We start from the raw sequence: 15236 nt of genomic DNA, 5'->3' as shown, positions 1-15236 counted from the left end.
TGGGAAAACTGAAATGGTGAATTTTATATATTTGGCAACATATAAATTATTTTACAGTTTACTTGTGGTTTATAATTCATTGGTATACAAAAAGTGAAGGAAAACAAAATAAGAGAACTCTTAACTACAAGAAAAAAAATGTTTCCACATAAACAATTATTTACCCTACCAGACTCAGGGCTTCCCAGGAGGGACAGCAGTAAAGAATCTGCCTGCCAATGTAAGAGACACAAGAGATGCAGGTTTGATCCCTGGGTTGGGAAGATCCTCTGGAGGAGGAAATGGCATCCCACTGCAGTCTTCTTGCCTGGAAAATTCCATGGACAGAAGATCCTGGCAGGCTGCGTTCCACGGGGTCACAAAGAGTCAGACACGACTTAGTGGGCCAAGCACAGAGCACAGCACTCAACTAAGCAGTGTGCAGTATTTATTTGGTCTTAACAACATAAATATGGACCACTGTCTGAAAGTGATTTCTCTGGGCAAAGAAATGGATGGGCGATGGGGACAGACAGGGCAACGGACTGGTGCTTCATTTCATCACAAAAGCCAACACAGAAAATAACAATTAACTTTAAAATCACACTAGTAAGTCTCATACCCAGCTGTAGAATAGAATAAAAAAAAAAAAAAGCTGAATAAACTTATTTGGGAACTTGCTGATTTTCACTGGACAAAGAACTATAAGTAAAACAATCATAAAAATTTTCCAGGTAACATGAAAACATTCTTATTCATCACCAAAGGAAATAAAATACTACATTGTATTATTTTTTTAAGCGAGGATAGTGGGTACTATATTATAGTAGATAATCACAGAGATGCATGAAACATAAAATAAGGGGTTTCATATAGCTGTTTCTTATAAAACCCTAAAAGAAAAGTTCAGTAAAAGTATTTTCCATGGAGAACAACAAACAAAAGCCCAGGGAGACAGCAGGGTCTGGAGAGGTAACAGGCAGCATAGGTGGACTCAGAGTCAACTTTACTCACTGCTCACTGTTTTCTTGGAGAAGGCAATGGCAACCACTCCAGTACTCTTGCCTGGAAAATCCCATGGACCGAGGAGCCTGGTGGGCTGCAGTCCATGGGGTCGCTAAGAGTCGGACACGACTGAAGCGACTTAGCAGCAGCAGCAGCAGCAACAACACTGTTTTCTACAGATCTGCTCAGATGATGCTTAATCTAGAATGGAAAGCCAAATGCTGAAGGAGCCTCAAAACCAAGAAGAGGTATTTTCTGGGCACCCTGGAGAACACTGAATAGAAAAGGACTCAAAGATTCTATAACATGATCTAAAAATCTTACTCAAAATTAGGTGCTGTAATGATTCTATTTCTTGTCTTATGAACTGTGGGGAAAGGATTTTTATCCATCCTTCAGCTACAGTTTCTGTACTTCTCTACAGAAACTCTAAAGACGGTGGCAGCCATAATCATCAGTGAGAGATGAAAGAAAAAACTAAGCACAAAAGTGCTGGGCATCGCATTTCTCTGTGAAAACCTTGAATGGCTTCATGTCATTATTTTACCATCCTTAGACTAAAACCAGACAAAAGAATGGCTTGGCCTGGCTGCCAGATAATCTCCATAGAAGGGGCTGGTGGTACAGGTGGATGGGACCACATTCTCACCACTGGTGCGACCAGATTGCAGTAGAGGAAGGAATAGGAGTTTTACAGCTTAGACTGGGGGTGACAAGGACACCCAAGCAGTAGTCCAATCAAAAAATCTTGTTTCCATTTTGTCCTCTGAAAGGAAAATGAAGAGATGTTCCTTGGCAGAAGGGAAGGAATCGAAAAACAGACAGACTGAAGGATAGTGACAAATAAAGAATAACTACTTCGAACTCTATAAAACCAACAGGGGGATGAGCCCTAAAACAAAAACACATCTTCTAAGGGACATCCCTCTTTCCGGGCTAATTCTGTCCTATATTAGTTTTCCACTAATAGAAACATTCAAGGTTTGTTTTGAATTCCTCTAAATTTCAAAGGAAGGCAAAATGATTAAAGCCAACAAACTTGTGAAACAGATGTACTTCTGGAGCACACACACACACACCCAGACAGACACACACACACCCAGACAGACACCTCTATCAGAGAATAGAGACAGACAAGTCCAGTAGGAGTGAAAAGGAGAGTGAGATGATATGGAGAGGCCAGGCCTCCTTGGGTAAAAGGCCTTTCAAATTCCCAGTTTCAGTTTTTATGAGGCCCAAATAGTTGGTTTCCTGTTCCCTAATTCCACAAGACCTCTGTATCCCAGGACCACATCCCTCTTTTATTTGAACTAGTCAGAGTATTTCTGGTGAGCTATTTAGAAAAAAGAAATCCTTTTTAGAAACTCTCTTATTATTTGTATACATCTTTTATATCAATAAAGTTTATAATAAATTTTGTTTAATATGTATTTTTTTCCAGAGAGCTGGCTGTTAAACATTTACCAGCACACCATAACTTCAGTGTGAATAAATAGTTTTATGTACCATCCAATCTATTCTTACTTAACAATCTCAATTTCCAGAATAATACTAAAATCAAACAACAAAGAAAAGGATTAATATTACTTGCATGACATCTGCCCTTCAGGTCCAACAAGAAAAGCTTTTGGCATTTATCAATAAGAGAATTCCATCTCTCAGGAATGAATGAATTTCCCCAAGAAGCAATGAGGACTTTCCTAACTGCCTGTTAACTACTCTCACATGTTCCAACCTCCCTGCAGAACAGAGATATGAGGGGTCTTGAGAAACTGGCCTCCAGAAACTGTTAGTCTGCAGCTGAGAAATATCAGATTATCGTATGAAATACATAACTGTAACTATGACTTAACAACACAGCTTGTAGAAAATAACTAACAATAGGTGTTTTGAAGAAATACTAAAACACTGAGAATTCCAGACAAAAAGGTATATTATGAATAGGTCGTGTTTGCAAAAATGTCTTACTTCATCTCCTCAAGTCAGAGCTTGGCAGCCCAGCCCCATTTCATTGCTTGTGTATGTTTTCTGTTTCCCCTTCCACTTCCATTTCTGCTGAAATGAACTGGTTTACTTGACTTCAGAAAACTTATATAGGTATTATTTTAAAACACTTCTGGATTTAAAAACATCATACTCAATTTGCCTATAAATTTCTAATCTGCTCAAGAAATTTCAACTTTCATTTCTCACTAGAAACATAGTTTTTATAAACAGATTCTAAATTCAATTGAAGACATCTTCCTCTTTATTCTTTTTTTTTTTTAATTTTATTTTATTTTTAAACTTTACATAATTGTATTAGTTTTGCCAAATATCAAAATGAATCCGCCACAGGTATACATGTGTTCCCCATCCTGAACCTTCCTCCCACCTCCCTCCCCATTCCATCCCTCTGGGTTGTCCCAGTGCACCAGCCCCAAGCATCCAGTAGAAGTCTGCAGCTTTATCCCACTTTATAAAATTAGAAGGGTGGCAAACCTAACAACCAGGGAAGAAAACAGTAAGAACTACCTAGTAATCTGAGACTTCTAAAAATATTCATGTCAAGAACATTTAAAAACGGAAGGAAAAAAAAATGATAGAAAAAGTGATGTAAGACTTGATTCACCGTAATATAAACCAAGGTCCCTGCTAGAGTGTAATTTACACACCTGGGCCCCCAGGGTGCAGTACAACTGCCAAGAGAACAGAAGTGACTCCACAATGCTCATTTGGGGATGGGTGAGGCTAGGAAGATTCTAGATATTAGGATGTGTTTGGACAGGACTAAAGAGATTATGCAGGGAAATGAAAATGTGTGACACCAGTGTGGTCTCTTTACCCAAGCATAGCTCCAGAGGGTCGGCCACCAGGTACAAGAGTCAGACAACACCAAGGGGGCTGGCTGGGCTCAGAGCAGTAAAATGGGTGCGGCTGAAACAGGACGCAGCGCTCAGAGCTGGGAGAAGAAACAGAGACAGCTATTCGGAAAGACCCAAATCCTCTTAAGGTAAAGTCACTCCCTCCTGCTGCCCTAAGCAGTGAGTGGTCTACAGATTTTTTTTTTTAGCCTAAAACAACAGTAAGAAATAAGACTTTACACCACAACTCAGCACACATACATGTATATACAGATATACAATAAGCAACAAACAGAAGTTTCTCTAAATAACACCTATTTTATAAAGTATGGTACGTGTTATTATTCATATTTGAATGTATATTAATAACAAATATGAATAATAACACATACCATACTTTATAAAATACCATATATACCATATATATAATATATGAATATATAATATATTCATATTATTCTTTTTTTTTTTTCACATAAGTAGGAATTGCTGGTCCCAACTCACTAAACTGATCTTAAAATCCCCTACGAGAAAAAAAAAAAAATCCCCTACGAGGTAACGCCCTCCTGTTTGACAGACTACTGAAGTGGTCACTGGCTGACTTTGGGGTGAGGTGGCTGTCAAAGGTCACATGAGTTCATAGCTCAGCTTTGAGTCTTGTCCCTCTATTGGTCACATTTCTGATTTCCTTCACTTGCTTTGGAAGAGGTTTCCAACCAGTCTGGCATTAAGCTCATTCATCAACCAGCCCAACTCTTTGCTCCAATCTGATCTTCCACAATGCCTCCTCAGTCATTTGTATCCCAGGAAAACTGATCTGCTTTCTACCCCCTCCCTATCCCAAAATGTCCATCTTTGCTTCCCCCCAGGGTTCTTTTCGACTCCACCTATCCAAAATGCTCTGATCCTCCAAGACAGAGCTAGATCAACTGCTCCAAACAGAACAAATTTCTCCTGCCTCCAGAGCTGAAAGCACTTTATCCTTGCTGTCTATCTTGTACTGACACAAGCCCGCCACTGCTGCCATCTCCAACCTCGCCCCACCAACATGCTCTCAGAGCCCAAACGTGCGGTCTCAAAAAGAGACCACCTAGTATGCACTTCAGGTGCAGACTGAACAAATGAACATGGAGGGAGAATACTGCTCTCTGCAGACTGAAAAATCTCTGGCCAGGGCCCAAAGCACCAAGAATCCCTCAACCAAAACCAGAGCCTCATATTCTCTGCAGCAGATATTGTGTCTTCAACCTTTGAAATAATTGTCATAGTAAGCATTATAAGAAAATGATACTGCACGCTTACTTTTAATGTTTAGAAATTCTTCTTTCAATTAAAAAAACAGCATAACTATAGGTTAGCAATTTAGTAAGAATGTCATGTTCCATGTTTTAACTTCTTTTAAAGTCTGATTTTCCAAATGCAATCAAGACAGCTGGGTACTACTCAGCAAAATGAATAGATTCCCTCCAAACTCATCTAACTTTGGCTCCTCATGAGACAAAGCACCCTGGCTTTGCTTTCCTTCAAAAGTCAGCCTCCTCTCCTGCTTACCAGATACTTCTGTTAAGTTAGTTCTGTGTATCTTGTTTCAAAAACAAAATTTTTCACATCATCTTTTAATCAAGCATTTTCATTTCAGTCTCCCCTAATTACATAATTCAAAGAACTTACTTAGAGCAAAGTCAGAAATATTAGCATCCAAGTATCTTAAATTTTTATGCAAATATATTTTAAGTTGATCTTCTAATAGCTTCCTCATTTGACAAATATTATCAAGCAACTGGTATATACTCAGATACTGAGCTAGGATGCAAGAGATCTTTGAGTTATTAAACTGAAAATGCCACACTTTCAAAGTAAAGAAAACAACAGGATAATAGCAGATTCACATGCATTAACCCAAACTGAAAATTACATACATACGCTATACTCCTGGATCTCAACGAATCAGGAAGAAGTCAAAAAAGAAAATTCTAAAGAAACTCTGAAGCTAAAATCATTCAAACAAGTAGTAGAAGGAAGGGTCAAAAAAAGGAGAAATAGAAACACAAAACTCAGAAAATGTTAATCTTTTAGTTTTAGAAATGTTGCTCAACTATGAAGTAAATGAAGTCAGTTACTAAATATCTGTATAGACTATATTTCTATTTAAAATTAGCAGAATAGTCACTAACACCATTTGACAATAAATGGTCCTTTCCCTTATGTTCCAATATTTTATGTAACCAATATATACTGCTTATGTATAAAAGCCCACAAATATTTAATATTTATCAAATATCCCCGCCCTCCTCTACTTAAGCCTTTAAAATTATTTTAAATGTGGCTGACTATGCCAATGATGAAATCATTCAAATGGGAAATAATTTTGTATCTACTAATAGATATATTAGAAATGACATTGTCATAAAACTGAACTATAATTCAATCATTATCTCACTGTTCTTACTATTCTAGTATACAGTATAAACCATACACATTAAAAATGAGTAATCTTACCTTAAATATGTGCCATATATGAAGAACAATGCCATCATTAGTCCATTTAAAATAAAAATTACAGCAACATAAAAGCAAGCAGGATCTCCCAATCCTTTAAAAATTAAAAAAAAAAAAATGATTTAACTATAGATTACTTTATGTGTCTGACAATTCACATTAAAATGTGACTATTTTGAAAATGGTTGCCAGATACATTTAATGGTTGCCTTGGCTCCCATATGAACACACGACACTAATGTGAAACATAGGTAAGACCAGAGAAGTAGCTGTAGTGGTTATGAAACAGGGCTGCAAATTCATGGATACTCCTCCTGTAGAGGTCTGGGGTCTGTGCCCCTGCTTTTAAGTCTGGCTGGGCTTGTGACTGCTTCAGCAGACCATGGCAGAAGCCATATGGAGAGGCCATGCAGTATCCAACTTGGAGCCCTGAGCAACCACATGAGAAGCCTAACTACCCTGAGATACTAATACAAAAGCACAAGATGCATGAAAAGGGCACTTGTAGGTGTTCCAGTGAGGCTCAGCTGGGCTCAGCCTTGCAGGTACCCCAGTCAAGCAGCCAGAATGTAAGTGAAGTAGCTCCAAGTACTTTAATTCCAGTGTTCCCAGCCATTTGAGTCTAGCAGAGTCCTCTGACATCGCAGAAACAAACCAACCATTCTATACCCTGCCCAAATTCCCTACTAGCAGAAACCATAAACATAATAAAAACCACTAAGTTTGCCGTAAATTTATTATACTGCAACAGACAACAGGACAATATCATGGAAACTTGCCTTCACAGCTTTCAATAGGGCTGAGTCCTTCTCCTCTGGTAACTGTCCAACATATCTTGGTTTGAATACCAATCAAATCCATTATTTTGGTATAAATCCTGTACCAGCTGGCTAAGATTACCTAATTGGAAAAGAGAGGGAGACATTTTAAGAAAAAAGTATCCTCAACAGTTTCCTTACCAGAATATTTTTGAGACATTTTGATAATTGACAAATTTTCCCTTCCTGTACCATTCTCATCTGGGTCTCTTTAAATCTAGTAAAAGGAGCTTCACAGTCCCGTATGTAGATTCTTCACTGGTCAGTCTTCACCTGTTCACCCAGGGCTAAGAATAAAATATAACAAAAGATATACAAATCTGTAATCTTCAAAAGCTATAAAATTCAACTAAGGGACATAAAACAAGAGTTGAACAAACAGAAAGATATTCTATCTTCCTAAACAGATTTAATTTTTCAAGATGTGAATTCTTCCTCAAATTAATTCATAAACATAAAACAAAGCTAAGCAAGATCTCAAGTGTTTACTGAGATGCGTTATATGGAAAAGACAAAAAGGAGATAACTGAAGAAAATATCCTACCAGATAATAAAATTTGCTACTTATATAATTAAAATAGTGTGATGCTGGCACAAGAATAGTCAGACAGATCAAAGTAACTACGGCAGAGGCAGTGGAATGCCACAGGTCTCTCTTCGGGGCTGAGGCACTCATTCCCTGAGCAGTTGGGAGGGGTGGTGGCTGACAACCCTCAGCTGGGTTTCTCTCTGGGAGCTACCCTCTGCAGTAGAGAGTAAATTCACTAAAGGTCACCCTCCCCAAGGGTAACTGCAGCCATAACTAGTCAACAGGGGGGAATATAAAGGTCAGAGGCCCTTGCTTCAGGTAGGACAACTCTGTAGGGTCATCCCAGTTCCAGAGATTGGCTGAGGCCTCTGCTATGACCGGATCACAGCTCAACTCCTCCGCCTGCCTCCTCCTAATTCCTTCATCCCCCTTCAGATATTGCCCTTAAGGGCATTCCCCTATATACTTCAGGTACAGATCTCCATCTTAAAGCCTATTTCTCAGGACCTCAACCTAAGGTAACACTGAACAGAAAGTCCAAAAGTAGTTGAAAGCATATGTGTATAATAATTTTGGAAATAATAAGAGAAGCAGGCAGAAGATGGACCACTCACCCAAGTGTTAGGTTACACAGAAGACCATTTTGAAAAAATAAAAGGTTAGATTCCTGCCCCAAAACTGAGTATTCAAACAAATTTCAGATAAATTAAAACTTTAAATCTCAAAAACATAATTATAACAATTAAGAATAAGGTTTTTTTTACATATATGAATGAATAAAAAACATAAATCTAAAAGATTCATAGACATGATAGCTCTGACAAGAAAAAATACATTCACATCATACTGTACCAAGCTAAAGGGCAAACAAAAAGCTGGAGAAAATGTCGTATCCGTATAGCATAGTATTAACTTCCTGCATATAATGAGCTCTTACAAAACGTCAATAAAAATATAGACAAAGGGCATGAATAAGCAATTATTTTTAAAAGTGAAAGTGCATTTAATACATAGCACTGAAAATATACATGTACATACACAAATATATAGCAATGAACAAAACGCATCACATGATCTTAATTTTTTTAGCCATTAAATGCTTGGGGCTGGTGCACTGGGACGACCCAGAGGGATGGTATAGGGAGGGAGGAGGGAGGAAGGTTCAGGATGGGGAACACATGTATACCTGTGGCGGATTCATTTCGATATTTGGCAAAACTAATACAATATTGTAAAGTTTAAAAATAAAATAAAATTAAAAATAAATAAATTAACAAGGATGCAGAGAAACAGGCATTTTCAAAAATACTGCCCATGGTAATTTTCATTAGTAAATCCTATCTAGAAAGCATTTTGGCAACATGTACCAAAATCATTAAAGCCTATATTCTGTTGAACTAAATAATTCCACATCCACAAATTTATAGTTTAAAAAAACATAAGTATATGTGTATCCCCATCCACAAATTTAGAGTTAAAAAAAAAACATGGATATTTGTAAAGATTTTGCTTCAAGAATGTTTATTGCAGCTTTAGGATATTTTAAAAGTTGAAAACAACCAAAATTTTCATAAAAGATGAACTAAATAAACAATGGCAGATTGTATTACTGCCATAAAAAATGATGCTGTTGAAAAAAGATGATTTAGGAAGATGGTTTTAAATATTCTTAAAAGACAAAAAGCACTTATAAAAAAAAGTGTTGTGTGATCCCACTGCTGGAAAAGTAAATGCAGACATGCACAGAAAGTACTCAATAAGCACTTTGGTGGTTATTTATTGGTCTCTATCTCCTCCAGAATTAAGCAGGCTAACTCAGTTCATCTGGAAATTAGACTCCTCTCACTCAATGGAAACTGACCAAGAGCCCTGATTAGTGCTGATACTGAGCCCAAGCCTGAGATCTCTCAGCACCAAGGCAGCCATGGCCCGCTGCACCAGGCAGCACCCCTTCTGGCAGCATCAGCATGCTATGAGGGGGGCCAAGGGGAGCGTGCTTAACAGGAGAGCCCCAAGAGGGATGTCGCCGAGGAAGTCAACCCAGGTAGGTCCTGGAGAATGCCTTGGGATGCATTAAATAGTTACTGAGAGCACTGCCTTCCTATCTCAGCTCCTTTCTTCCACTCCCACCAGGGGAAAAGCGCATCCGATTAAATGAAGAATCTCAGGTAAGGACGAAACAGTATTAGGCAAATGACACGTAAACGTAATGTAATACCTATAAACACACCAAATCTAGTTTCCACATTTTCTAAACCATGCAATCATAATACTCATTTCCATAAAATCATTAAAGACCCCAAAAATTAATCATGATTTTTTTCATATTCCTTTCTAAGAAAAGATATCCATTTACTTTTTTAAAAAAGATAAAATTTAATATATTGAACTAGATCTTAGATTTAGAATCACCATTTAATATAAGTAATACTTTATAAAGTAAAAAAAATCATAATTGCAAAAGTATCTTACCTCAGGGTAAAGATTGAACCTTTTTAATGTATTAATAACAAGGGGATATTCAGTCAGTTTATCATTCATAATCATCCATACTCCATTCAAAAATGAGGGTGCTTCCACAATAGTCTTAAAGTAGGAATAATACAGTCCCTGAAACAAGCACATGTTATAATAAAAAGTACATAATTACTATGCCTCGTATTAGCTTAAAATAAAACTTAAATATACTGTTTTTTAAAAACAAAGCAATCACGCACGTTAACAGCTACAATTAATTTCACAGAATTCTGGTCACTAATAAGTGCTCAGTTTGCAAAAAACTTACAAATTTTAGCATAACCTTGTCTTAATTGAACAACTGATCTCCAAACAGCTTAAAGAACAGCTTTAACATTTAAAAAGTCATATAACTCAGAGAACATGCTCATTTAGGAAACCCCTATAAACCCTGGTGGGCTGCAGTCCATGGGGTCGCTAAGAGTCGGACACGACTGAGAGACTTCACTTCCACTTTTCACTTTCACGCATTGGAGAAGGAAATGGCAACCCACTCCAGTGTTCTTGCCTGGAGAATCCCAGGGACGGGGAGCCTGGTGGGCTGCCGTCTATGGGGTCGCATCGAGTCGGACACGACTGAAGAGACTTAGCAGCAGCAGCTGCAGCAGCATAACCCACACTAACTGAAGAGTTAGAAAAGGCTTCTTTCAGTGTTAGAAAGGGTTCTTCTCAGCTCAGCTTAAGGTAAGAACCCTGCAGAACTGGAGCTGTGAAGACAGAAGAGAGGGACCATGGTAGTACTCCCATTTTGAGGAAAAAAATGCTTTACTAGTAGTCATGTATGATGTGAGAGTTGGACCATAAAGAAGGCAGAGCACCAAAGAACTGATGTTTCTGAATTGTGGTGCTGGAGAAGACTCTTGAGAGTCTCTTGGATAGCAGGGAGATCAAACCAGTCAATCCTAAAGAAAATCAATCCTGAATACTCATTGGAAAGACTAACGCTGAAGCTGAAGCTCCAGTACTTTGGCCACATGATGTGAAGGGCTGACTCCAAATGCAATATAACTGGTATCTTTATAATAAGAGGGAAATTTAAACAGAGATATAGGGGAAAATGCTTCATGAAGACAGAGGCAGAGATTGGAGTCATGGTACCTACAATGCAAGCCAAGGATTGCCAGAACCATGAGAAGCTAGAATGAAGTCTCAGAGAGAACATGTTCCTGCCATCACCTAGATTTTAGACTTCTAGCCTCCAGAACAAGAAAATAAACTTCTGCTCTTCTAAGGTACAAGTACTTTGTTATGACAGCCCCCCAGGAAACTACAACCTACCTTGTTTATAGGTTTGATTTTGGAATCACGTAAATATCTTATATAACTAAAGTTTAAAACAAAAAAGTTTATATGCCTAAATATCCAAAAAATATATAAGAATTATTTATTAAGTTGGGAAAGGATTTCAAACAAATTTAAGATATAGTAATTTTACTGTACATTCCTAGTTGAATATACATTAAAGTCAAAAATAAAACCACAAACATGTTTTAAATTATTTCTAGTAATCATTTTTAACAATATATTTGATACTTTTATTCCTCAAATATAGGTAATGTGAAACCAAGATTCTCAGGCTAACAGAAGAGATACAAATTTAATATCAAAAAAGTAATTAATCTAAAATTTGAATTTAGAAATATAAATAAATAATTTATTTTTTCTTTTTAAAAAATTGTTTCCTAATTCTATCTACTAAAAAGGCCTAGACACAATGGCCAATCTAGCATAAAATACTAGCAATGGGCACCTCTATCACCAAAATTGTGGCCTCTAAATACCATTTGCTACTGGAAGGAATCAGGGCTCCTTAGAATACTGGATGATCCCAGGTCTGGAAAGGAAATGTCTTCCAGTACCAGAAAGTTAAGGAAGCTACAGAATACTAGTGAGGTCATATCAAGGAGGGTGTGTGTGTGTACATGTTTGTGTGTGTGTACACACACTCAATCATTTCCAACTCTTTGCAACCCCATGGACTATATATAGCCCACCAGGCTCCTCTGTCCATTGAATTTTCCAGGCAAGAATACTGGAGCAGGTTGCCATTTCCTACTCTAGGGGATCTTCCCTAGAGGGAAGGGATAGGGATCAAACCCATGTTTCTCACGTCTCCTGCATTGGCAGGCAGATTCTTTACCACTGAGCCATCTGGGAATCCCATATCAAGGAATCAGAGAGTCAACTGCAAGGGCTCTCACCAGCAAAAGACAAGTAAGTTTAAGAAATCTGTTAAAATCTATCAGGCCGTAAACATACACCCAAAGACAAAACTCTGCTTGTCACCATTAAAAGATGCTAGAGAAGCAACTCATTTTTCCGAAAAGTTGTAATAGAAGGAAAGCATCAAGCATTTTCCTGTCTTTCCTGTGTAAAGTGTAGCTCAGAGAAAAAAGCCAAATAAGAACATCAAAAGTTCTTTATGGAGTTGTTATGGTTAGTAAATGCCCATTCCCCCAGCCCATTTAAACACTGATTGATATTTGATGATACTAAGTAACTGTTCTTCAACATTTTCAAGTATGACAATGATACTGTGGTTAACAAAAAAGTCCTTTATTTTGAGACATACATGAAAAATATTTACAGATGAAATGATATGGTATCTGAGGTTTCCTTTAAAAAGAGATGGGTATATGAAAATACAGAAAAATGGCTATGTGTCTTCAGTTGTTGAAGCTAGAGGAATGGGTAGGGGGACTTGGGTCTACTCTTTCTACTTGAAAATATCTTTGAAAATTTCCATGATAAGAAGCCTAAAATATTTAGATTATTAAACTACTACAATAAAATACTACATGAAAACTAACCATTTCAGTGCGAAAAGCCATCTCTCTTTCCAATGTTGAGAGGTGAGAAAAATGACGATCATTTTCAAAGAGGTGTGTTATATGACTCCTGTAAAACAAACAGTAACAAAGCAACTGTGTTGAAACTTATACTAAGTATAATTTTAAAAGAAACTCTAAAAGCAAAAATAAAATATTAACACTCTACATATTTGCATTTAATTTTGTGATAAAACTCAAACACAAAAGTCTCCATATTTGCTCTTCCATTCAATATATCTTATATTTCCACTAAAATTTCTCTCTATAAGAAAACACATTCAAATTAGATTTTAAAATTAGAATGAACCAGAATAATGATACTATAAGCCAAAAACAATAAAATTATAGATTAAACTATAAATGTCATTGGGTTACTATTTCAGAAATGTCTGATTTATGAAATTCATATTTCTTCCTATCCAGAAGATTAAAAAACTTAATCTTCTCAATGTGAACACTATATTAACGTTAAACAGAGTTTCAAATATAACCTCATTAATAATAGATCTCTTTTTTATTAAAAATTGCATTATTCTGGCTCTGATTTATTAATTAAACTACATTTTCATACTAGTTTGCTGCATGTAATATATATTCATCCTTATACTGGAATTATTCATATATATATATATGAAATAGGATGATAGGCTGTAAACATCTGCCTAAAATATACCATAGGAGAAAAACATTCTTACCAGTGCAACACTGCTGCAAAGGCAGCTGCAAGAAAAAAGAAACATAAATCATTATTTTAGCATTAAAAGTGTTTTCACCTTACAGAAAAGCATTGTAAAGATAAGCATGATAAAGTCTGGGAACTGTAGATCCTGAACTCATATGGAGTGGATAAAGAATGGGGACTCTTCAAAAAAAGTCCCAGAGCTCTGCTTAAAATACCAATGGACTAAATTATAAAAGAATTAAGCATATAGCTATAATTTTCATTCACTCAACAAAATAAATGAGGAGCTATTAATATTATTTGCCAACAACCATACAAGAAATGTTTGGATGGAAAGTTCCACAAACTCAACCGCAAGAAGGATAGAACCAATGGTGAGAGGAAAAAGAAAAAAGATATGGTAACTTCAGGGAACAGGACTGGAGAGGGATAGAAAAAAGGAACTATCACTTCGATACATGCTGCAATATCTGAATTTTTATAGTAAGTTTTAATATTTTTAAACAAATTTAAAACCAAACAGGAAGGAAGAAAAAGAGGTGGAAAAAGAAAATAGAAAAACTGGTAATAAAACCAGTCTCATACAAGAATCAATAGTTTGCCTTCTGTACAAGTACAAAGAACACATTAAAAAGAACCCAGAAAACAGTATTCTTATATCACAAGATTCATCTTATTGTAGGCTTCTGATTAAATAACTACAAGGAAACCAACTATGAAATACTCTTAGAAATGAAAGACAAACAGCTCAGATCTTATTGTCTTATTTTTATAGAGGTATTTCTATTTAAAATTTTTAAAATTCATTTTACCTAGAAGACACTAATGGTTACAAAAGACAAAGAGTTACTCTTTCTAGATCATTGAAACTACAAATATCTAACTAGGTTTGTCATTTGACATTTGTTTGTAAAGGGTTCTTTGATCTTTTGAAACTTTGATTTCTTGTTGAGCAATCTACTATCCACTTCCTTTAAAGATGTCATACCACCATAATAAAATTTGGGTTTTATTTTATTAATGTCTCAACTATTATGTCCTGAATAATTCATTCTTCTGTTATAGAATGTAAATACCGCCTTTATCATACTGAAGAACTGTTACACTTATACTTTGGTAATCCCTTAGAGATTATAATTTTGACGTCATTGATAAATCGGAGAAGGCAATGGCACCCCACTCCAGTACTCTTGCCTGGAAAATCCCATGGATGGAAGAGCCTGGTAGGCTGCAGTCCATGGGGTTGCTAAGAGTCGGACACGACTGAGCGACTTCACTTTCACTTTTCACTTTCATGCACTGGAGAAGGCAATGGCAACCCACTCCAGTGTTCTTGCCTGGAGAATCCCAGGGACAGGGGAGCCTGGTGGGCTGCCGTCGATGGGGTCGCACAGAGTCGGACACGACTAAAGCAACTTAGCAGCAGCAGCAGCAGCAACGGCATTGATAAATAAATATGGGAAGGATCTACATGTTTACAGCACATATATGTTATTATCCATAAACATACAGATTCAATTATTCCAACTCTCT

General features: G+C 36.8%; 1 protein-coding gene across 1 annotated transcript in view; it reads right to left on the bottom strand.

The window, feature by feature from the left end:
* The window catches only part of DPY19L1 (dpy-19 like C-mannosyltransferase 1), a 93024-nt gene that overhangs the window by 61399 nt on the left and 16389 nt on the right, over positions 1 to 15236 (bottom strand). Inside the window, exons 2-6 of the mRNA XM_055590425.1 lie at positions 13717 to 13741; positions 13001 to 13088; positions 10146 to 10283; positions 7106 to 7226; positions 6327 to 6420 (exon numbers count right to left, since the gene is read on the bottom strand). Coding sequence (XP_055446400.1) covers positions 6327 to 6420; positions 7106 to 7226; positions 10146 to 10283; positions 13001 to 13088; positions 13717 to 13741 — 466 coding nt within the window. The remainder of the gene's footprint in view (positions 1 to 6326; positions 6421 to 7105; positions 7227 to 10145; positions 10284 to 13000; positions 13089 to 13716; positions 13742 to 15236) is intronic.

Source organism: Bubalus kerabau, chromosome 8 (assembly GCF_029407905.1).
Source record: "Bubalus kerabau isolate K-KA32 ecotype Philippines breed swamp buffalo chromosome 8, PCC_UOA_SB_1v2, whole genome shotgun sequence".
Taxonomy (NCBI): Eukaryota; Metazoa; Chordata; class Mammalia; order Artiodactyla; family Bovidae; genus Bubalus; species Bubalus kerabau.
Note: the sequence above shows the minus strand (reverse complement) of the source record. Positions and strands in the feature narration are given on the sequence as shown.